Here is a 23,395-nt window from a genome sequence, read left to right on the forward strand (position 1 = left end):
ATTCAAATAACACTAGTTTTTCATCGGTTCACCCTGATTTCGGTCTGGTAATTACTCCAATCAAATAAGTTATAAAAGGATAGAGAAATCCGTGTCAAATCAATACCTTCTCAATCAAATTTTAAACAAATCATCCTCTCTTAAATAACTATATTTACAAAAAAATTCTTTCTTGTCAACTCCAATTTAATTTAAACCCCTTCATAAAAAAAATTTAAAATTAATATGATACTATAAAAATCAAACCATGTGTTCATTTATGAGGTATCACCAACAATTTAACTGCAGAAATATAAAAATCATACTTTTAGGGCAACACTGAAATACCAAATGTAACCTAAAGAAACACCTCACCTCAAGGCTAAAGCAATTTACCAACCCTAAAAATGTTTTCAGTCACGCACCCAAAAAAACTACCAAAAATTTACAAAAACAAATAAGTTAACCCCAAAACAGCAGGGTCCTAATTGAAAAAGGCTTGAAAGTACAATGGTGAAAACTTACTAATAATAATAATAATTAAAGAAAAAGGTAAAGGTGGCAAAATTTAATTCTTTTAGTTGTTTAAATCAAAATTTGGAAAGTCACCATCCTCCCCATCGTCTCCTTTGTAACTTTCTTACACGAGAGGATAGCCAAACCTCTCTCTATCTTTCGCTATATATACATACACACACACACACAAGACACAAACTTAGGAACCCATTTTTTTGTTGTTGGAAACAAACCCATTTTCTCTCTCTGTCTTTGTGTCTTTCTTTGATAAATTTTAATCATCAACAACAACGACAACAGTAACTTGCAAAGAGAGAAAGAGGGAGGAGAGAGAGCAAAAAAGAAAGGGTCTCTCTCACCCTCTCTTATTGTTATGTCTCCTCGCAGATCTTAGATTCTTTCAGTTTCCTATCTGGGTTCTTCTTTCTTTTTTTTCTGGTAAATTTCCAATAAAAAAAGCAATCTTTTTTGTAATGAATTCTGGGTTTTGGATCTTGTACTCATTTTCTTATCAAAGTTGGTATCTTTCTGTTTGTTTGTCAGGATTCCTGGATTGCTTTTGATTGCTCAAAGGTTGTTTCTACTTTTGGATTAAATCCAAGAGTGACCTTTTGTTGTAAATATCTAAGCTTTGCTTTGTATTTTTGACAAGGTATTGTTTTTCTTTGTTTAATCTGCATTACGACATCATGTGTTTGATTGTTTTTGTTAACATAGTATTGTGTTCTATGCCGACTTAGACGTTTTGTGGCAGTGAATATTGGATTGTATTTTGCTGTAGTGGTGTCCAATTCTGTGTTAGAATTAAGATCTGGTGTTTGATTGGTATAGGATTGGAAATGATTTATTTTTTGATGAGATTATTAGTTTTATGTTTTGAATTTTTTTTTAAATGTTTGTTGGTGATTTTGTTGTTGGGATTTGTGTGTAGAATGGAAATGGAGCTTGGAAAGTTGTTCATTGGTGGGATTTCATGGGACACGAACGAAGACCGTCTTAAGGAGTATTTCCGGGCTTTTGGTGAAGTTTTAGAAGCTGTCATAATGAAGGATCGGGCCACGGGTCGTGCTCGAGGATTTGGTTTTGTTGTTTTCGCAGACCCTGCTGTTGCTGAGAGAGTTGTGATGGAAAAACACCTTATAGATGGTAGAAATGTAAGTTGTTACGTTTTAATTCTCAATAATTTGGATTTTGACCGATACTGATTTATTGCTGGTTTAATCTGATCATCATAAATTTCTATGCTATGAGAAAAATAAATTCCATCCTCGTGAATCTATGATGGTGTAGAGTAGATGACAACAATGGATTGTTGATTGTCCTGTGTATTGTCTAAACAAATAAACATTTTCTTTTCCTTGAAAGGTAGATGGGGAATTTTTTTGTTCTGTGTGTCAATATTGAACAATTCAGTTAAGGCTCAGAGCTTAAATATTTAGAAAGCCAGCTGGCATTACTCCCTGTGATATAGAATGTAGCGTGAGCATTGTCGATGTTATAGTTCATTTTTTTTCTTTTTGCAAACTTAAACAGCAATCGGAGATTAGAATTTCACAACATGATACGAATATTCCATTATTAGCACTGCTAGATGGTTCAGAAAATTTTATTTTAGAATAAAAGTACACATGCTTAGGGATATGAGAAATGGCTTCCATGAGAGTGAGGTTGATTGGGGGATATAAAAAAGACAAACTGTAATTAATGCCTCATCAATAGCTGATGATAATGGAAAAAAAACATTGGTGCAAAAATTGAAGCTGATAAAAAAAAATGAGGGAGGAGAAGCTTATCTACAATAAAGTCAAGTCTCTGCTAGATACTTGTTTTGATAATTTGTTGTGCTGCGGAAAAGTTATGACTGCTGTAAATAATATGCAATATGAACGAAAAATTTTGCAAAGTAAAGAGATGAAATGTGTCGATATACTGTCCCAGTTCTCATGCAAGTACCTGCTTTCTATACAAACAGAGCATTCTGGGGAATGCAAAATCTTGCAACATCGTCAGGAAAAGAGCGGAGTTAAAAATTTCGACCAGTTTCTCAATTCCAAGTGCCCATTGCTTACATCTGACAAGCAGAAAATGTTTTTCTTCATCATTTATTTGAGTTATGAACCATTGGACTATTACTTATGTAAACTTTCATAGTCCTAATCAATCTTTCCATTCAGGTTGAGGCAAAGAAGGCAGTTCCTAGAGAGGATCAGAACACCCTGAACAAAAACAGTAGCAGCGTTAATGGTTCACCTGGCCCTGCCCGAACAAAGAAGATATTTGTAGGAGGTTTAGCATCTACAGTTACAGAGAGTGACTTTAGGAAGTACTTTGATCAGTTTGGGGTGATTACAGATGTGGTAGTCATGTATGATCACAACACTCAAAGGCCAAGAGGTTTTGGATTCATCACCTACGATTCAGAGGAAGCAGTGGATAGAGTATTGCACAAAACCTTTCATGAACTCAACGGTAAAATGGTTGAGGTCAAGCGGGCTGTCCCCAAAGAGTTATCTCCAGGGCCAGCTAGGAACCAGTTAGGGGGGTTTAATTATAGTCCTAGTAGAGTCAGTAGCTTCCTCAATGGTTACACTCAGGGATACAATCCAAGTTTTGTTGGAGGGTATGGCGTTAGAATGGATGGCAGGTTTAGTCCTGTTACTGCTGGGCGGAGTAACTTTTCTCCATTTGGTAGTGGTTATGGGATGGGATTGAATTTTGAGCAGGTGTTGAACCCAGTTTATGGGGGAAATTCAAACATCAGTTCTAATGCTGGCTATGGACGAGTAAGTCCTTCATATAGTGGAAATGCAAGCAGGTACAGCAACCCCATTGGATTTAGTGGAGGCAATGGAGGAAGTAGTTCTGTCTTAAATCCAATTGCTCACTCTTTATGGGGAAATGGAAGTATTAATCATGCTTCTAACACCACAAACTCCAGTTCTTTTATGAGCTCTGGAACTGGGAGCTCAGGAATGGGTTCTTTTAGCAGTATGGGAGCACTTTGGGGTTCCTCTGCTAATTCTGAACAAGGTGGAGGAGTTCGCGCAGTCAATAGCAGTAATCTTAGCTTTGGTGGTGGAGATTTTGATATTGGTCTAGGAGGGGTAGGGTATGGAAGGAACAGTAGGACAGGTGTTGCACCAGCATCATCTCATGCTGCATCTAATGGTGGTTATGATGGGGCTTATGCAGACTTTTATGAGAAGGGCTCATTATACGGGGATAATACCTGGCAATCTTCACCTTCGGAACTGGATGTGTCTGGCTCATTTGGTTTTGGGCTTGGAAATGCAACTTCTGATGTTATGACTAAAAATTCTGCCGGTTATGTTGGTGGCTATAGTGTTGCTAATAGACAATCAAATAGAGGTAAGTGTTTTCCCCCTTGTTTTTGTTGATTTCTTCTCTGATCACCAACGCTGCCTATCTTCATACAACATTACATTTTATATTATTACCAAGCTTTCATAATTCGGGAGTATGATTAACATAGGCAAAATTGCAGAATATAATTGCATTAGTCTCTTGCAGTGGATTTCCCCATTGCAACTGTATAGTAGTACTCCAACTCTCCAACATCACGACTGACTGTTCTGATTAATTGATTCAACAACTATTCACTGTCATTGATATGAATATTGATCATTAGGAATGTGGTCATTTTGGTTGGTTTACATATTCCTAAATTGCCATGTATGAAGTAAATGTGTTTCAACTGTACCAATTGTTTCAATAATTGCTGAAATACTCGAACATGTACTTGATCTTTACCTGCATTCCTGAAAATTGCATTTCATCCTGTTTCAGAAAAGTGTAGGAATAAAAATAACCCATGAGACGAATTTCTTGGCGCTTTGCTGAACGTTACTCGATACATTCACTTTATCCAGATTATCATGTGCAAATTATCTGATGGAGATTGTCTGAGTCCGTACTTCTTTATCACTTAGTTCTTACTTTCAACTTGGTTGGTACATGTAACCAAGGCTGATTAAATTCTTTTCTTGGAAAACCTTACACTAGCAACACTATTCTATATGGAACTGACATGGTCTTCTTGATTTTCATCTGTTTCAGGAATTGCTGCATAGGATGATTATGATATAGGTGATGGTGAAGTGAATTTCGTACACTGTTTCAACTTTGCTCATCATATAGAGCAGTCACAAGGAAATCTGTGTATGGTTTGAGCTTTTGAGATTTTTCTAATATAGGTTTTCTTTCTTGGAATTTTATTAAGATGTAAAATCACATTGTGGGGTATACTCAACATGATTGTATGATGCATCTTTGGTGAGAGCTATATTAAAAAAGGAAACAATTTTTTAGCATTATTTTTGGGGTTTTCTACTTGTTAGTATTGTTTTTGGGTCAACTCTTCATTTATCTTTTTCTTTTTTAGGGTTTTTTTCACTTCACAGATTGTGTATGATAACTTGTATGGAAAATCTTGGCTTGATAGTTGTTTATAATTTTGTGATTGCTGTGAGTAATAACCTGGCTTATTTCAAAAGATTCCTCTAGAAAAATTAATTTTAAGTCAATTGTACTAGTGATCTTTGAAGTTTTTTAGAAGCCAAAACTAGGAAACAGCAGAATATGGGTCAATTTGGTGACCTAGAAGGAGTTGGTGAAAAAACCCTAAAGTTTTTTTTTTTTAAAAAAAAAAATATTAAATTGACAAAGGTTAACTTGCAATCCAAGCCTTGATAAGTTAATTTCTGGATTGGGCTTTATAAATATGCTTTACCTATCCAACTAGACTTGGGATATACAACTTATTCGATTATGTGATTATATACATTAGGACAACATTGTATATATATATTTTTAAGAATGATATAACATTATATTATTATTATTATTATATGATGAGGTGGTAAAAAAAATTATTTTTTTATCTTTTTACCTCCAACCAAACACTTTTAAATTTTTTCGCCAACTAATATATTTTTACCTCTTATGAATCTGTCTTTTTTATAATACAAGCCGAAAATTATATCACATGGCCATGGAAATAGTGCTAAGAGCAAATTGATCATGCCGAAGAGAAGCATTCAATCAATTTCCCTTCCACCTACAGGTTCATCTTGATCATACATATGTATGACGACGAAAGCTGAATCATCTCTTCGTTGCAGGTTCGGTGAGCTTCTCATGATCAGTTGCTGAATCCATTTGGCAGCAACCAACGACACAAATAGAACTTACAAGTTCATGTAAAAAGGGGGGGAACAAATAAATTGTTGAGTTGTTCTTGTCCTTTGTATCTGTGGAGGAAATTTCAGTTAAACCACTAGTAAATCAGAGGCAATCCAACTTCTCAGAGGCCAGAGTGTAAAATATTTTGAGAAAAAGAAAAGAACTTACATTATGCTAGCAAAGTTCAGCAAGCATTCAACTTTTCTGTTATCAATGGCAGATATATTAGCATAGAATCATTATCAATGTCGGATGGACCATCATTAAGGCCTAATATATCTGGTTCTTCTAAAACCAATTTCAAAACATCTCCGGCCCTCCTTCAACAGCCCACTTTCTTCTTACCATGGATTTGGTGTAATCCATATAGGTGGATACTTGACTGAATGCTCTGAATTCGGCATGAAGGCTCCATAATTTTCCGGGAAAAACTCCTCTTTAACTCTTCTTCCTAAACCGTATACTCCCATGTCTGCATAGTCACGTTGATCCATAGGAAGCACACGAAAATGGTTCCATAGGTCACATGAGTAATAGACACAGTTTCCTTCAAAGCCTGGAAAATCAATGGCAGGAACACATTTGGTGTGATTTCTTCCCAGGAATATAATCTGATTGCCTATGTTTTCCAGCCTAACCCATTTAGCAGGATCACTTGTTTCATCATCAAGCTTAAAAACTATGAACTGTATGGTAAATCCATGATCCCTTACTCTTACAACCATTAAAAGCTCACCATTATTAGATTCTACTAAATACCTGACATCACAACGCCCTCTCTCTTTCTTCTATAGGTTCAAAGGTAATGTGTCAAATCTCCTCCATGCAATACTACCATCCCTTGCCTCGTCACATATATAAATTGCATTATAATATGACATGGCATATAATTTTCCTCTATAAAATGTGATATCAGTGAGTATTGTTACCGTTTCACCTTCATCATCCAAGCCCTCCTCTATCTCCTCCTCATTGTCATCCTCCTTAGCCTGCCCATCATCATCTATCTCTTGGACATATCTTCATAATCTCCTTTAATTGACTCATATATACTCCTCCAGTTCTGAATCATCTTCATCATCTTTTTTATTAAATTCACCTTTATTAATGGGATATCCACGTGCACATCCCCCATCCTCCTCCGGATCCTCCTCCTCCTCCTCTCCCTCTTCTTGATCATCAACCTCGCCTTCCTCCTCCTCCTCTCCCTCTCCCTCTTCTTGATCATCACCCTCGCCTTCCTCCTCCTCCTCCTCCTCTTCCTGGCCCTCGCCATCGCCATTAAGGGACCTAATCGTAAAGCAGGTCCATGCTTGGTCTCCTGGTCGACAAATACCTAAACTATCTACCTCAAAAAGCGCAGCAACCAAGCAGCAGTATTCTCTGGCGTGGGTTCTGAAGATAGGATAGCTTTAGTCATAAAATACGGATTAGAGGCGGGTCGTACAAAAGAGCAAGGTTGGTAATGGGTTGGTAATGGAATCCTAACACCAGAAAAAGGATTAAACAAGAAATCTCCTCGAGTTTTATGAGCCATTATAAACCAACCATAAGATGATCCAGCACGCCAACTTCGACGCACCACTCTTGGTAATGGGATTCGGTATAATTTTGAATCATGAATACAAAAAAATCCACGAGTTTTCTTATTTCTATCATTGGAGAGCATTAACCATGGAAGATGAGAAGAAGGAGGTCTCATTGATGTTGTGCGTCTCCATGCAGTGCAAACCAACAAAAATCGATGATAGCCAGCCACACTTACCTTGCTTGCTATGTACTCTAGAATATCGGCAGGAACCTGATCAGTCCAGTTTCTTTGTCCATCCTTCAAGATCTCCATGCTCAAGGTTTTTGCTTTTGTAATTGTGGATAGAGAAATAGCTAGGTATATATCTGCAGCTTGTGGGCGGTAGGAAAGCGACCGAGAAATTTTTTCTCCTTTTCCTATTAATTTATATAATAAAACCCTAATCCTTACAAAACACGAATTTAACTAGGTGTTTTACTGTTTTATTTACTGTAGACTCACTGTTTGCTTCTTCTTTTCTTTTTTTTTTCTTTTTTTCATTGTCTTTTTTTTTATTAAGTCATTCCACATTTTGTTGATTTAAGATATGAATTTATAGTTTGATTCACTTAACTTAACATGGGGTTTTCATCTTGAAAAAGAAAACTTATTTTGGATTGACACTCAATTTATTTTGATTTTTTGTTTTCAAACGAATGGAATTAAAGAGATTACAATTGAAAATTAAAAAAAAAGAAGCCCAATCCCTTTTCATTCAAGGAGAAAAATTTCATGTGTGGGAAATAAGAGAAGAAAAGAGAAAAACAGAAAAGAAGAAAAAGAAGAAAAAATGATCATTCTAGCCATATTGGACCTCCATATCAGACACGATCCACCTTGAAAGAGCAATGACGATGCAAAAATTCCAACAACACCAAAGAAGCTCGTCTTTGAAGGCTGTATGAGGCCTCATATATATGCTGCTCAAAGTGTGACGCCACCTTCCATTCTCTGGTTTGTGTTTTGCACATACTAGCTTTTTTTTTCTTTTTTGTTCACTTTAATCCCTAAATCTATAATAACTTCTCAATTGAGTTTTGATTTTCATCACCTTAACTTAAGCTCTCTTCTTTCAATTTAGTCCATACCTCTCTAATAATTGTTCAATTTAATCTCAAATATCATCCAACTTGAGTTCAATGAAGACCTAATATTGGGAGGGAAAAGGAAAGATATAGTTAGCCCACCGAGTTAGCACAATATGATCGTGTCTATGTATGGGTCGTAGATTTGATGATTAACCTAGAATACTCAAGATTAGTCTTATATATTACCATTTTAATATTTTAAAAAAATATCATTTTGAATTAGATCAATTTAGGTTAGAATGAAATAAAGAACATCACTTAAAAAAACTAATTTTTTTAATGCATATGTTTCTCTATTTATTTTAGTAAACACATGCATTTAATTTTTGTTACATAATCTTTTTTTATATATATATAATTTTGCATGCATTAGCAATAACTACATATTATTTTACTCCCACCTGCAACAAAGCACGGTACAACTAGCTAGTTAATTCGTAAACCAAGGTTTGTTTTGAACTTATTTCCTAAATTAGGGCAAAGTATGCCCTCATGTAAACTCCACAATATCATTCTTTATACTTATTTTTATAATACTAAGTTTTTGGCACATGCTCTGCATGCGTGTTTTATTATTATTTCTAATAGGTTGTTTTAAATTATTTTTAAGTAAATGTTATTGTTATTTATTAAATTAAAATATTTTTTTAAAAAAATACCATGGATAATTTTATATAAAACTTGATATTTTATAATTAATTCAGTCTGTTTAATTTTTAAAACATATAAGTAGATTTTATATACTTGCATTGAAATAAAAACTATAAACATAGAATATATATATATATATATATATATATATATATATATATATATATATATATATATATATATATAATGAGATCTCTAAAAAATCATAATTTTTTAAAAAACTTCATCTATTTATTTACCTGCAAATTTAAAATTAGAAATATATTTTTTTTTGTAACATATGTTGATATAAAAAAATTCCACATCTTTCTTGCAAGAATAGAAGAAAAAAAGAATATTTTTATTTTTTTTATAATTATTATAATGTATATGGATAATTGTTTTAATTAAAAAGTTAAAACATTGGATTTTAGTTGATAATTAAAGTTTTATTGGTGTTTAATGCTTTTTAAGACAATATCTTCCAAGTATTTTATGCAATTTATATTTTTTAGGTGATGACCTATCGTGCAAACAATTGATTTATGATCAAAATTAAATTTCTAGTCAAATCATTATTGAGAATTCCTGGCTTGCTAGAATACTTTAATTAAAAACAACAAAAATCAAGAAAAGGATTTAATGATCATCTTTTTTAAAAAATCCTCCGATGAATTCATCACAATTTTTACGTTGGTAATATTGATGTAAACGACTATTTATATAGATTTATACCTTTCTATCGATCATTGGAGGATTAGCTTGATTGATCTCTGTGGAAATTAAGATTATATATGTTGGTAGGTACTAATAAAGACAATATATATTTTTATAAACTTATAATCATGTCTGTATAATGTTGGTTTGATAATCTAATCTTATTTCAATTTTGTAATTCTAATAGCCTCTTTATATATATATATATATATATATATATATATATATATATATATATTGAACGATTGATGATCTTACAAATAACTTAAGACACCTCCCGATCATAGCTTTGATAATATTATAATTATATTATATTTTATAAAATAATAATTCTCATAATGGCTCCTCGTAAAACACTATGTACCGCCATAATATTTTTTTTTTCTTTGAAGGCTTTGCATTTTTTTCATTTAACTCTTAAATGTTTTTAAAATTTTATTATTGAATAGTTCGTTGTTTCGCATTGGAGCCTAAGAAATTGTTTTGCTTGGCTTGTTATAGGATATTTAGAGTGGCCATGATGCACCTTGACACTTGATTTATCCTCGATTTTATATAAGAAAAGGTATTTTTGTTGCTTGAGAAAAAAATAAAGATGTAGGGATCTAATTTGCTATTAGAAAAAAAAATGCATTTCTTTTTTGATGCCTGAAGAGAAGAAGAAAATAAAACAAGCACAAAAACAAAAGGGATGAGAGAAAAAAAGAAAGGAAAGAAAAATAGGTCATCAGAGTTACATTAGAGATAACTTCATCACCATACACTGCTCTAAGAGGAAGCCCCTATCAAGACAATTCTAATTGTACCAAGAAAGATCGCAATCAAAGCTCAGAGAAAGTTGCACGCACCTCCCCAATACAATGAACATTCTCACACGACTCCCCAAGTCATTTTTTTACTTTGGACAATGATTATTTGATAGCTCCCAAGATTGCATCACTGCCTGAGCCTAATGATTAATTTTCAATTTTATCATTTAACAACCAAATCTTCTCTCTTTTTTTTTTTAGTTATTTTTTTAAAAAATTTATTATTTAATATTAGGATGTTTGAGAATTGATCTATGTAACTTTTTTTCAATTTGTTTTTTATGGAGTTTTTCTGGTCTCATGGATTTAGTTAATTTTTTTTTCAATTTTATAATTTAACACTAGGTTTGTTGAAAACAAGATTTTATAAATTTTCTCAGTTTGCTTTCTATCAAATTATCACAATCTTACAATCCAAATTGTAAATTTGACAAGTTAATATGAATTACCTCGACTCATTTTTTTTTGTACTCTTTTGTATTGATTTTTTTTTTCTCAATTTTATTCTTCAAAAGTGAGTTAGTTGAGAATTGAGTTTTGTAATTTTTGTTGATTTACTTTCCATGAGATTATCTTGATCTCATGATCCTAGTTGTAAGTTTGACAAGTTAACTTAAGTTGACTAAGATTTTTTTTATAACTTTACTGAAGGGCAAGAAACTTAGTTCTGCCTTTAACATACCCAGATTTACCTGTTATCATACTTAATGAAATCTATTTAGCAAGGATTAATTTTGACATCCCTTCAGTTTTTAAGTCATATCTAGAGTTACATAGCTCTAATTAAATCAAGGTCAATTACATTTGAAAGATAACACTGATACCTATAACCTTTAGAGAAATTAACTTCAAATTAAATCTCTTTAAGGTTCAAATTAAACAATCATAGTAGCATACGAAACATGTCTAGATTTTCATTGATTTAGACCTTCACTTAGTTTCTAGATCATATATAGAGCTATACAACTCCAAATTAAGCAAGGTTAGTTCCATTTAAAAGGTAACATCTATACCTACATCTTTCATGAAGAACAACATTTTAAATTATGTTTGCAACCACCTCAAAAGAACCAAAGAAACCTAAGAAAAGACCACAACACATAACTAAGTCAAAATTAGACAGTAGCCAAAACAATTTCACTATTTTGAGAAACAATTTGATCATTTTTTGAATTAGTCTAGCCATTTCTCAAAACGGCTAGCTCGTTTCAGGTTCACATAAAACCAATTCTGCCAACCGTTTTAAATAACCATAACTAACATAAAAATAACATTCAAGACACTCCGAACAGTCAAATCATATGTTATCATAATAAGCATAACATATTCATATATCATCTTCATCCAATAGTTACATTACTAGGAAATGAGGTTTAACGTAACTAATCTAAAAATTATAGACCTACGATTCAGGAAGATTTTTTTGTTCGGAGTGTTTTTTTCTGCTCTCCACCTTTTTGGAATTTGATCACATCCGGACAAACAACATATCCACATTTTAGCCCAATCCAACGGTAGAAGGAGAAGAAAATGGTCAGCGATTGAGACTATTCATAAATGTTTTTTTGTTTTAGAAATTTTCTTTCGGTGATATCTCTCCAATTGAGACTAATATTGAAAGCCCCCCGTGAGAATGTATAGGACATTGAGTTAAACAACATACCCAGAACTCATCATAATCCAACAGTGGACAACAAAGATTTATCTACCTAAGTTTTATGCCATCAATATGTCTTCTCTCTAGTTGCTCTTTAAACTCTCTAGACAACCCAAATATCTCTTTTTAATCATTTATTGACTCTTTTAATCATTCTAAGTTAACCTTTTGGTGAAGATTTCATCAAGAAATGAGAATAAAAAATCAAAGAACTCTAACCCCTCTCTTGTTCTTGCAAGTCCATGGTAAAAGAGAAAGAATAGAAGGACACTAATAGAGCCATCCTTTTGTTAATTTCACTTTAACCCTCATTTTTTTTAATCATTTGTACATTAACCCCTAATCTTTTGTTATTTGCACATTAACCTCCTTATACATATTTTTTTTGTTCTCATAAAATTTTTCTTTCTAACAATTTAGTCATATACACCTTTTCATTTCATTAATTTAACCATTTTTATTATGATTAAGTTTTTTTTTAATTTAGTCCACTTTACTATCGAGTTAATTTCTCATATTTTACTAACCTAGAAAAATTATAACTAGAGGTTTACATTCACAGTTTGTTTTTATTTACTTTTTTGTAAGGTTATTACAATTTAATAAACTTGATTATAAATTTCACAGATTAACCTTAATCAATCTAATATATCGTTGTATTTTCATTTCACTCTCAATTTTTTAAATTTTTTTTTAACCTTGAACAATTCATCATTTCACATTTGAGCCTAATTAGGTTAGGTTAAGATTAAAACAATCACAACTTGATTTTTTTTTTTTGAGATGTATCAAGTGTTAAATGAGTCAAAGAAATTATATTTGGAACCATTAAGTTAAGTAAGTCATACTAGTCAACTCCAAAATTGTTGAATATGAGACTCTGATTCAAATTTTTATTTTATTTTTCAAAAAAAAAAATTGACATAATTAAATAAAAATGTTAAATAGCATGATACAACTTGAGATCATGTTTTTTTATCTGCATCTATTGCTTAACATCCCGGTACAGTCTTTGTTTATCATCACTGACTTTTTTCACCATTTATTATCACATAATTATTAATTAACTTTATTAAACATACAAGCCACGTTTTCAAACCCATAGCTGAAATTGACTTTTGATCCGGCCCACTGCTGTCACCGTGACTAGTAAAAACTAGAGGACAGGAATAGTATGAAGGGCAATTTTCAAGATAGAAGCCCAACCTGCATTCCATTCCATATATCTTGCTCTTGCTTAGATGGATTTTGGTGGGATTAACAACCATGTTCTATGTCTTTAGATGTCACAAATTACACTGAATGAACTCTACAACTTTAACCTGAAACACAAATATTAAAGGCAAAGAAAAACAAGAAAGTGATACAAACACAATAAGAGTGTTCATTGATAGATAATTCGGAGTTCAAATTACATGTTCTAGTATCGAGTTGTTCAAAAATCCAAGAAATTACTCAAAGATGCAGCAGTTAAATGCCCCTCTTACAAATCCTATTTCTTACTAATGCTTACCAATAACTCTATGCTTACTTTTCAAAACATCACCAGCCCTCCTTCAACATCCGTTCCTTTTCCAAAATGTACATCCCTTCCTTGTACTTCTGGCTCTCTTCATAAGCTTTCTCCTACAATCATTACCATCAACAAGGATCAATGTAAGAAAAACAGGGCTCCCGAAACAGAACTCGCGGAATCTGAATTCTGAGGTGCATTATCATCAACCAAATGAGAAATTGTCTTACAAAGATATATAAATACATACATTCTCTATCAAACCACATTTTATCATGCATTGCTACCTATCCATGGAGGAGATGGGAATTGCTATTAAAGAAGATTTTATTTTAAAAATCAAAACAAACCTAGGCCATTACTTCTTATGCCTGAGCATCCTCTTCCTCTTGGTATGGAAATCCTAGGTGTTGGGACAAACGATAGGCAGCCCGCACAAAGGCGTTAGGGATCCACAATAAGACAACCCATAATAGGCAGCCCGCACAAAGCCACTAAGGATCCACGATAAGATAACCCACACAAAACGCCCATTTAATTTCCAACTAAGATCTAGTGGGATATGAGAATAAATTTGCCCAAGACCATCCGTCTAAGCTTTTGGAAGCAACTGACAGACTGTTCCTGCATCAACTTCCCCATGATCCAATGCTGCTGGCAAGTATCTCTCTTGATTCCATTAAAATCAATCAACTAAGAATCCATAAATTAATACTGATCAACAGCTTAATCACAGCCTAGTGAAATATAAATAAAATAAGATGAACATGAATTAAAAAAATACTCACATATTTCCAACCTAAAATTTGCTGGCAAGAAGTACAATAAATATCACAAACGGTATGCCATCCACTCACTAGCAATCGCTCTTCGCTGGGTCCGAGCGAAATATTCACCCTGCATCCCCCATATCATCAATTTATTAATATTTTTTAAAATAAATAATTAAAAATCACCCAAATAATTAAAAAAATAATAATGGAGAGGAGAGGAGAAGACATACACGTTTCTGAAGAGATAAGCACGGCCAAAGCGGCCTTGAAAATCTTTGGAGAGGATATCGTAATAAGAAGCGAATTCAACTTTACACCACTTACACTTGAAGATCTTCCTTACTCTTCCTTCTCCTCCTCCTTCTCCGCCGCTATTCTGCACCGTCTCTATGTATAATCTCCCCATTTTTTTAATCTTTTTTAAGAAAAAATGATTCAGGCAGGCGTGGCTAGAGAAATAACTGCTGTTGTGTTGTATATAAAAGGGAAGGGACTTGACGACGTGTCGTTTAATAAGTGCGCTCTGATCTGCTTAACATACGCCGTCGTTTGGAATATTCTTTCTCTGAAAAATTATGTTCCACGAAGACGGAACCGTCCTTGGATATTTTTTTAAGAAAAAAATTATTATGTTTTTTTTTCAAAAATATAAATTTCACCACACTTGTTTTTTAGAGTTTATTAGATTTTTTCTCGAATCATTGAGTTGATAAATTTGATAGAGTTAATAATTTTATTTTCAAAAAACGATATTTTTCTTTTTCTGACCAAGTCATAAAGCAACCAAGCACGAGACCGATATTTCTTTGATATGAAACCCGGTACGGAAATGTCAAGTTATAACATCTTGTCCTGATGTCGAGCCAACGCACATAAAAACGGACCAAGCCCAAAACAAGAGTTGTCATGTATTTATTACACATGAGAATTGCAGTTTTTCAAAATGATTTTTATTAAAAAATTAAATTAAGATAATATTTTTTAATATTAAAATGATTTGAAAATATATTAAATATATATATATATATATATTTTTTAAAGTAAATTTTAACCAAAATCCACTAAGACAACAAGAGCTAAATCATGTCATGCAACCAAGGTTTAGGTCAGGAATAAATAAATGAAGACAAGAGCTGTCATGTATGATGTAGTAATTCTTTTGCCATTTACATTCGCCACTTCAATTTCACTTCTTGAACCATCATTAGCTTAGAGGAGCAAGCAAAAAGCATTCTGCTAGATAGAAATGAGGGAACTGGACAGATGGAGAAGAAGTTGGGATGGAACATGAGTGGCAAATTCAGGCTATGGAGAAAGAAACAAGCAAAAAGAAGTAATTGGGCATCGTTTGATTGCTAAGATGAACAACACCATCCTTTTTTAGTCCCTGCATTGCCTTCTTGATCCCCATCTCCCTTTAAAACCACGGTCTTCCCATTTCCCAGCTCGGGAGCACCTGGTTTATTGAGTTCTTGCGACATCATAACTTTCCGGCTTAATATATTGTAGATCTCTTTAACAACTGTCTGAAAGGCAGCAGCAACATTGGAGGAGTCGAGCGCTGAAGTTTCCATGAAGAACAAACCCTGCGCCTCTGCCAAGGCCTTGCCTTCTGCTGTCGACACCTCTCTGGCATCCTTGAGATCAGATTTATTCCCGACAAGAATTGTTACTACATTCATGTCAGAATGAGCTGTGCAAATGAAAACCAATCAAAAATCAATCTTCCATTTGAACGGAAAAGTACCAAAATAACTGTTGTAGGCATAGAGGTTCAAACAACAAATCAGTATGCAAAGCTCGTCATAATCATAATTTTACAGAAGGACTATCACCAAATAGTGGTCAAACCAAACATCAATCTGTACAGGAAAGATAACAAGATCCAAATATCCAGCCAATGTTGTTATGAAACTTACTATGAAGTTCGTTAAGCCATTTGCCAATGCTGTCAAATGTTTGGCGCCTGCTGATGTCATAAACCAGTAGAGCTCCAACTGCACCTCTGTAGTATGCAGAAGTTACAGCCCGAAATCTCTCCTGACCTGCTGTGTCCCAGATCTGTGCTTTAATTTCCTTTCCATTAATATCCATCTTTTGGGTTTGGAACTCTACCCCTATTGTTGACTTTGAACTAGGGTAAAATTCATTTCTAGCAAATCTTGCAAGCAAATTTGATTTCCCAACAGCCGAGTCACCAATTAAAACAATCTTAAAAAGGTAATCATCTGCTTTGTCATCCTCAGAGTAAAAGGCCATCTTTCAGCTTTTACAGAATTGCCAATCTACAGAAGCATATCAATAATGACTAGCCTTCTGAAGTGCAGATCTTTTCAGGGGAGCTTACATATTTACCTAAGGAGGATCAAAAGCTCCCCTATACAAGACGAGGAAATGGAATTAGAATATCCAAAAATGAGGGCAGAATACAAAGGAAACTTGAAAGGCAGGGAAGGAATATAATAGGACAAGGGCAACAGTTAAGTAATTAAATAGAACATGTTGGCACCCAAGGAAATATCTATCTTCTGAAGCTAAAGTTGGCGGGCCTCATGAAAGTGTAGTAAGTAGTAACATCTACTCCATCCTCTGCTTCCTGCCACTTGTGTAATTCTACCAGGTGCTTTTTCTTAGTGGAATCCAGTATTGCTCTTCAAAATCAGAATTACAGTCCCTGCAATATCAAGAAAGCATCAGCATCTAATTTACCATAGTTTACGATAATGTACCCCTATAAAAAGAAAGTAAAGAGAAGAAGATCAAGTGTAATGGAGCCAGAAGCTTGAGAATTTAAAGCAACACTTTATCTTCTGGCATTAAGCTAACTCTATTGGCCATAATTTTTTTCATAACAAGGGGTTCCTTTCTACTCTATCCCTTGTTTGACTCCATTAACAGCCTTTCTCCCTCTGTATTAATCCAACTGCATCTCACCTCCTGTTTCGTGCTTCTAAGCTCACCACAGGACCACACAGTTGTGGCCAGATCCTTCTAGCAATCTACCGAATAAAATTTTCATGGAGTTAACACATTATGATCTCGAAACACCATATTAACCACATATATGACATATGGAGATCAGAAGAAAACGGGTAAAAAAAAATTCAAATCAAAAGAGAAAATTAATGTCATCTTTTTGGACAAGTTGCAATTCTTCCCTGAAGAAACCTAAGAATACTTTTGTCACTCGTCGCTCAAAGGTTACTGTCTCCTGGTACCTACTTCTCTTCTACATTATGTTTTCTAAATAGCCATAGAATTATTTGCATTATTGCTCTACAAAAACTTACTGCTTCCATTCGTCTGAAGCCATAAATACATGGCTAGCACAAATGAACCAATTGTCATTGTATACAATCAAAGCTTGATGATCTCATTAACCATACAATTATGCACTAGACAAGCCTAAGATCCATAAGGAAGAGCAAGGAAGAAAGAAAACCTCTGGACTACAGAGGCCGATAACTACATATCAAACAAGAAGCACACAACCCAACAACTTTAAAACTCAAAACATTGTAAGAAATCCAAAACAAAAATTCCACTCAATCAACCTTTAAAGACTACATAGACAAGTAATTTCAATGTTAAAGACTCCACAGACAAGCGCCGTGATTTTTTCCAATCCTGTCAAATTGTAAACAATAAGCACTACAAGCTGCACATAAAGTCAACATTTTTATGCACAGTGATGTTCATAGTCAACAAAAGCAGTCATTACAGCAAAACAAAACATGCAAAACTAAGCTGTAAACACGATCACCTTAAATTTAAACAAAAATCCATTAAGGATAAGACCAAGTTGAACCCAAAAAACAACATTAAAACAAATTACAGATCATGTAATAACATTAAAAATGCGATTTTCCACCACGTTTTCGAATTTTATTGACCCCAGATGGAAACTTAACAAAAAATGAAGAATCCTAAATTCTTTAAGCAACTACTAATTAATGAAGCACAACAAAAATTAACATTGAACAAAAAAAGAGCCAACAAAGAGAATAAGAAAAAAGTACCTTTTTATGGCTTCCGAAGATCAAATCACGAAATTGAATAGCGAAATGGATCTGGTGGGATATTAAGAAAAATAAATTATTTAACAATGGCGTTTGTTTACTTGAAAAATCAAGCGATTTTAGAAAGAGAAGCAAACGACAGAGAGTCGCGGCAGGAGACAGGCAGAGAGAGAGAGGGGGGGGGGGTGTTTTGTTCAGAGTGTCTGTCTATGTCTAGTTTTAGCCGTTTAGGCCATGTAATTAATGAGCTCATGATAATAATAATGTGATAAATAGAGATGAATTTAATTTTAATGTGTAAATGTTGACTTAAGAATATCCAATCTATTTGAGATTTTAAGTTCGAGTCATGTTAATGATTTTTCAGAAAGATAATATATTTCCATTTAATTAGTGTCATTAATAAATAAATTATAAATTTTGACTTCGGTAGTTAAATTTCTTTAAAAATATATAATTTTTTTCATTGAATATATGATAAATACACCCATTTTTTCACCATAAAAGAATATTATTATTTGATTGTGAATATTATTCTCTAAAATAAATAAATAAATAAAAATATAATATTTGTAACTTTTGTTAATCTAGTGCCGTTTTGATTAGAGTTGTATGGTGAAGAAAAAAAAGAGTTCATGAGATTATACAAATAAATTATTTATCTAGTACCATTTTGATTTTAGCATGGTTGATAAAACTATCCAAAACTATTTTGGGTTTTTTTAAATAGTTTGATTTTCTTTAATTTTGAGGAATTTGAGTATTAAATATGCTCATTCTCTCTCTTGTCTTAAAAAATAATTTTTTATAATGAGTTTTATATATTAATAACATAATAAAATACAACTTCTAATATATCTAATATTTTTTAAGAAATTAATAATAATGAATTGACGAGGTGAAGTCATTATTCCCCTCCTCACATGCACGTTACTGTTAATTAAAATATAAATATATTTTTTAATTTTTTTTATATTTTTATATTAGGTTTATTAGGAATTTGATTTTATTATTTATTTCAAGTTTTTTTTTAATATGGAGTTATCAAAAAAACATCATAATATTGGGTTGGTAATCATTTTACAATTGTTTATTTTTTTTATTATCATACAATCAAATAAAAAATAATTTATCATATTGTTAAATAAAATTAGCTTTGAAAACAAATATAATTATTATAAATTGAATTTCATGATTATTTTAATTTAATTTTTATGAAGTTATCTTGATTTTATAAAAATATACCGGTATTAGATTGATACTTGATTTTTTGAGCTTTTATAAAAAAATATAATTATTAAGAATTAGATCTTATGATTTATTTTAATTTAATTTTTATAGGATTATCATGGTCTAAAAAAAAACATCTTGATATTAAGCTAGTGCTAGATTTTGTAAGTGTCTATTTTTTATCATATAATTAAATAAAAATATTTAAATAAAACAAAATTATTAAACTCAGTGAAGTTCATGATTTAAGTTGATTTAATATGTCGTCTTCTTGATATTTTTTAAGAAAATATGTAATATTTAAAAAAATTAAAGTTAAATCATGTTTTTATCAGTTGTTTAAGGTTTTTTTAACACTCTAAGTTGATTGATCATATTAAGACAAATAAAATATAATTTAATTTGAAACTTGTGTTATACAAAGAATATAGTCAAGAGATTTCAAATTTAACTCGTTGAGTTAGGTTTAATGAGATTGTCAAAAACTTTATCTTAGTTTGAATATTATTTTTTAAGTAAAAACATTATGGTCCCGCCACAGTATAACATTAGAGATTATCTAGTAAATATTAAACCAGTGAAATCTTGGTACCTAGTTAATTGGTGAATTATGTACATAAATTCATAGTGATAAACTAACACACGAGGATAAAGATTGTTTGTATATTATTTAAGATAGTATTTGGATATTGTTTTAGAATAAAAAATACAAAGATAGTATATATATAATTTGTCTATGAAAACATGTTTTTTTCTACCCTTTATATTTTAAAAATATAAAAATTCACTTCAAAAATATTTTAAAAATAATTTTATTTCTATTTTTTAAACTAAATTATTCTCAATGTCTCTCTCTCTATGATCCCACGAAAAATAACCCTATGCTACCTAAAATTTCATTTAATTTGACAAAAACATTTAATTAATACTAGGTTATAATGTTTTTCACTAAAGAGACAATCTTATAGCATTCACATCATAGCCCTAATGTGATTTGACAAGACTAGAAGAAACAAGAAAAGACCTAACAAGATCTTAATCTTCGTGCATATTTTGTCAAAAAACATATTGATGAACCATAAACTTGGATCATACAACATGTGTGCGTGTTCGTGTTTAGACCAAACACTTTCTAGATGAACTCATGCATGTTTTGATGGAACAACCTCAACCATTTTTAGGTTCCCAAACAAAATGTGTGCACTTGAATGTGCTTTGCAATAAACTATAAATAAATCTTTTGTGGACACCTTTGTCCTATTTAATAGAGAATGAGTTCGGATTACATAAAGTTTTTTTTTTATATATGTATAAAAACTAATTCAATAATACCATAACCATTAAAAAAAATCAAATTGATAGTTATTAATTTGAATCATGTTCTATGAAAACTCCATAATTATTAAATTCAATCCATATATATATTGACCCGCTATCTAGAATTTATCCCAAATTAATTTTTATTTTAAATCAATTTTTATATTAATTCGATCAATTTAAATTATTTGATAGGCTGACTCGCAATTTGATTGACCAGATCAAAACTATTTAGGTCAAAACTTCAAGGAATTTAAAAAAACTGAAATGAAGTACCCAGATTGACCCAATAACCCTAAGGTTGACCCAATAATTTAGGGATTCTAACCCATTTCTAGATTAAACTGTGATCCGGATCTGAATTGCCTTTTTTTGAAGACATTAATTTTACATGGTGAGCCTTTCCTGTCAACATGTCGCCATTAATATTACCATCACTGTTAAACAAGCAAATTATAAGAATTCTTGTAAAGCATAAAGCGGGCCATGGACATAAATGTGAACCATTACTGTCAAAGAATTTAAGCCATATGGCCTATGACTGCCATATTTTCCATTAATTATTATCATCCCTAATAAGTTATACACTCACTCTAGAAAATGATGAAATTGACTGAATTATTCAAATATTCATAAAATTAATTTAAAGTAAACGGGATCAAGTGATTTTCAGCAAATTTCAGATAATTTTAATTGAAATATTTTAAAAATAAGTTTGGTTAGGTTTTGGTTTTAATTTTTAATTTTACAAATAAAAAACCAGATAGAACCAAACTATTTGAATCGAAATTCACCATTCATTACATCCCTACCTCCATCAATAAAAGAATCATGAATTTGAATGCAGAAAAAAAATGGAAAAAATGAGACTTTAAAAAAAAAACACTTGACAGATATACTATACCTCATTTATGGTATTGATATTGCATTGTCAATTCTCTAGCATTTAAGGCATTAGCAGAAGGGGTTATACGAGCTCCTGGTTAGGTATAGCTACAATCCAAAGAGGGACCCCCACCTTTTTTAATTTTAAATTAATATTTTAATATTTTTAAATTATTTTAATGGGTTGAAATCAAAAATAAATTTTAAAAAATAAAATAAATATTATTTTAAAACAATTTAAAATAAAAAACATTTTAAGAGTCCGACAACGTAAATGATTGATCGCACGAAAAAAAACTTGTGAAGTCCAGGAGAGAACATATTTTCGAGGTGAAGACCTCATCTGTCTAATGCTTGATTTGACTATTCAGGAATTTTAAAGAGTTATAATTAGGTTTGCTTTGTTGAGCTGCTGTGTGCTGTGTTATAAGATCATGAACTATTGGATGTTCTGGGCTAAAATGCTATTATTTAAAATTATTTTTTTTTATATTATTTTAATACATTTTAAAATAAAAAAATATTTTTAAATATAATACTTGCAACATTTTTAAACAGGTCTTTAATAATACAATGCAGTGAGGCTTGGTTTGTGTTGGTTTAATGAAAGAATATTTTTTTTAAAAAAAATATTATTTTAAGATTTTATTTTCAAATAAAAGCTGGAGTTAATATGGATCAATTTCCCCTACCAAAAATCAAGTAAATTTAAAACGCTTAACCAAGTTGGTTTTCAGATATGGGCTACGAGCACAAGTCACCAAGAAGGTTGGAGTGGCTTGAAGCTGCTCAGCCCATTTAATTAATAATTTAATAAATAAATAACACCACGAAACCTCACAACAAATGTCAAGATGGCCGAGTTGGTCTAAGGCGCCAGTTTCAGGTACTGGTCCGAAAGGGCATGGGTTCGAATCCCATTCTTGACATTGCTTTTTAATTTCATAATAATAACATTTCAATTCTTTATTTTCTTAAATTAATTTCATGTAAAATTAATGATTTTTGAACACGTTAACTGTTTTTTTTTTATATCAAAAAGTAAAAAATTTTACTAATATTAATTTATATTTGGGTCCAGATTATTGAATTTAAAATGATAAAATTAATCATGGAACACAATCAATTATTTATCCATTCATTAAATTCTGTGACTTGATTACCTCTATCTCATATCCACAAGAGATTATAATTAATTAATGAAGCATGATCAATTATAATCATATTACCCAAATGTGTTTATTGATTTATCCTATAATATCAACTATTGATAATTCAGATATATCACACTAATAGATTTTACCAAATATCCACTCTTTAATGACCAAGATTCTTCTTTTTCTTTTTAAAAATAAAATACGTCTGAGAAATAGCATCATTATATATATATATATATATATATATATATATATATATATAATAAAGTACTAAATATGAACTTGATAGAGACTGGATGGAGAAAAAAGTGCCAAACATTATTAAATTTAAGA

At 31.7% G+C, this 23,395-nt stretch overlaps 4 protein-coding genes and 1 non-coding gene across 10 annotated transcripts; 2 read left to right on the top strand and 3 right to left on the bottom strand.

Moving 5' to 3' along the window:
- The first annotated feature begins 595 nt into the window (after nucleotides 1-595).
- On the top strand, nucleotides 596-4,829 carry LOC133689567 (heterogeneous nuclear ribonucleoprotein 1-like). 4 transcript variants are annotated; one of them, XR_009841320.1, is made up of 6 exons: nucleotides 596-933; nucleotides 1,039-1,068; nucleotides 1,427-1,649; nucleotides 2,670-3,864; nucleotides 4,303-4,462; nucleotides 4,573-4,829. XR_009841320.1 is itself a non-coding variant. In XM_062109469.1 (5 exons), exons 3-5 carry the CDS (start codon nucleotides 1,428-1,430, stop codon nucleotides 4,584-4,586), a joined length of 1,431 nt encoding a protein of 476 aa, XP_061965453.1. In that variant the 5' UTR covers nucleotides 598-933; nucleotides 1,039-1,147; nucleotide 1,427; the 3' UTR covers nucleotides 4,587-4,829. The 4 variants fall into 4 exon arrangements, 1 of the variants encoding a protein (XP_061965453.1); XR_009841318.1 differs by having other exon boundaries at nucleotides 597-933; nucleotides 1,039-1,147; XR_009841319.1 differs by having other exon boundaries at nucleotides 597-933; nucleotides 1,039-1,147; nucleotides 4,303-4,422.
- A 1,209-nt stretch (nucleotides 4,830-6,038) lies between these two features.
- LOC133689492 (uncharacterized) lies at nucleotides 6,039-7,540 on the bottom strand. Its single transcript, XM_062109346.1, has 4 exons — nucleotides 7,463-7,540; nucleotides 6,797-7,046; nucleotides 6,627-6,700; nucleotides 6,039-6,383 (listed from the first exon to the last, which is right to left on the bottom strand). The coding sequence occupies exons 1-4, from the start codon at nucleotides 7,538-7,540 to the stop codon at nucleotides 6,039-6,041; spliced, it is 747 nt and encodes a 248-aa protein (XP_061965330.1).
- A 5,989-nt stretch (nucleotides 7,541-13,529) lies between these two features.
- Nucleotides 13,530-14,923, bottom strand: LOC133688881 (putative yippee-like protein Os10g0369500). Its single transcript, XM_062108517.1, has 3 exons — nucleotides 14,685-14,923; nucleotides 14,470-14,578; nucleotides 13,530-13,794 (listed from the first exon to the last, which is right to left on the bottom strand). Exons 1-3 carry the CDS (start codon nucleotides 14,858-14,860, stop codon nucleotides 13,711-13,713), a joined length of 369 nt encoding a protein of 122 aa, XP_061964501.1. The 5' UTR covers nucleotides 14,861-14,923; the 3' UTR covers nucleotides 13,530-13,710.
- A 644-nt stretch (nucleotides 14,924-15,567) lies between these two features.
- LOC133688238 (ras-related protein RABA5a) lies at nucleotides 15,568-18,684 on the bottom strand. Of its 3 annotated transcripts, none has more exons than XM_062107663.1 (3): nucleotides 18,474-18,684; nucleotides 16,374-17,128; nucleotides 15,568-16,147 (listed from the first exon to the last, which is right to left on the bottom strand). In XM_062107663.1, exons 2-3 carry the CDS (start codon nucleotides 16,711-16,713, stop codon nucleotides 15,810-15,812), a joined length of 678 nt encoding a protein of 225 aa, XP_061963647.1. In that variant the 5' UTR covers nucleotides 16,714-17,128; nucleotides 18,474-18,684; the 3' UTR covers nucleotides 15,568-15,809. The 3 variants fall into 3 exon arrangements, with proteins under 3 accessions (XP_061963647.1, XP_061963646.1, XP_061963645.1); XM_062107662.1 differs by lacking the exon at nucleotides 18,474-18,684 and adding an exon at nucleotides 17,389-17,455; XM_062107661.1 differs by lacking the exon at nucleotides 18,474-18,684 and having other exon boundaries at nucleotides 16,374-17,359.
- A 4,069-nt stretch (nucleotides 18,685-22,753) lies between these two features.
- On the top strand, nucleotides 22,754-22,834 carry TRNAL-CAG (transfer RNA leucine (anticodon CAG)). The gene has a single exon. It is a non-coding gene; the product is annotated as a tRNA-Leu (tRNA).
- Nucleotides 22,835-23,395: the final 561 nt, after the last annotated feature.

Source organism: Populus nigra, chromosome 3 (assembly GCF_951802175.1).
Source record: "Populus nigra chromosome 3, ddPopNigr1.1, whole genome shotgun sequence".
Taxonomy (NCBI): Eukaryota; Viridiplantae; Streptophyta; class Magnoliopsida; order Malpighiales; family Salicaceae; genus Populus; species Populus nigra.

What these genes read in the sequence shown, in the direction of transcription:
- LOC133689567 (XM_062109469.1), top strand. Translation starts at nt 1,428, where the DNA reads ATGGAAATGGAGCTTGGAAAGTTGTTCATTGGTGGGATTTCATGGGAC. An exon ending in ACCTTATAGATGGTAGAAAT is followed by an intron (nt 1,650 to 2,669) that starts GTAAGTTGTTAC and finishes CTTTCCATTCAG; the next exon opens with GTTGAGGCAAAGAAGGCAGT.
- LOC133689492 (XM_062109346.1), bottom strand. Translation starts at nt 7,540, where the DNA reads ATGGAGATCTTGAAGGATGGACAAAGAAACTGGACTGATCAGGTTCCT. An exon ending in TGGATATCCCATTAATAAAG is followed by an intron (nt 6,701 to 6,796) that starts GTGAATTTAATA and finishes TCCAAGAGATAG; the next exon opens with ATGATGATGGGCAGGCTAAG. An exon ending in TGGATGATGAAGGTGAAACG is followed by an intron (nt 6,384 to 6,626) that starts GTAACAATACTC and finishes TTTACCATACAG; the next exon opens with TTCATAGTTTTTAAGCTTGA.
- LOC133688881 (XM_062108517.1), bottom strand. Translation starts at nt 14,860, where the DNA reads ATGGGGAGATTATACATAGAGACGGTGCAGAATAGCGGCGGAGAAGGA. An exon ending in GCTTATCTCTTCAGAAACGT is followed by an intron (nt 14,579 to 14,684) that starts GTATGTCTTCTC and finishes TGGGGGATGCAG; the next exon opens with GGTGAATATTTCGCTCGGAC. An exon ending in AAATTTTAGGTTGGAAATAT is followed by an intron (nt 13,795 to 14,469) that starts GTGAGTATTTTT and finishes TAATGATTGTAG; the next exon opens with GAGAAAGCTTATGAAGAGAG.
- LOC133688238 (XM_062107663.1), bottom strand. Translation starts at nt 16,713, where the DNA reads ATGGCCTTTTACTCTGAGGATGACAAAGCAGATGATTACCTTTTTAAG. An exon ending in ATGGCTTAACGAACTTCATA is followed by an intron (nt 16,148 to 16,373) that starts GTAAGTTTCATA and finishes TCATTTGCACAG; the next exon opens with CTCATTCTGACATGAATGTA.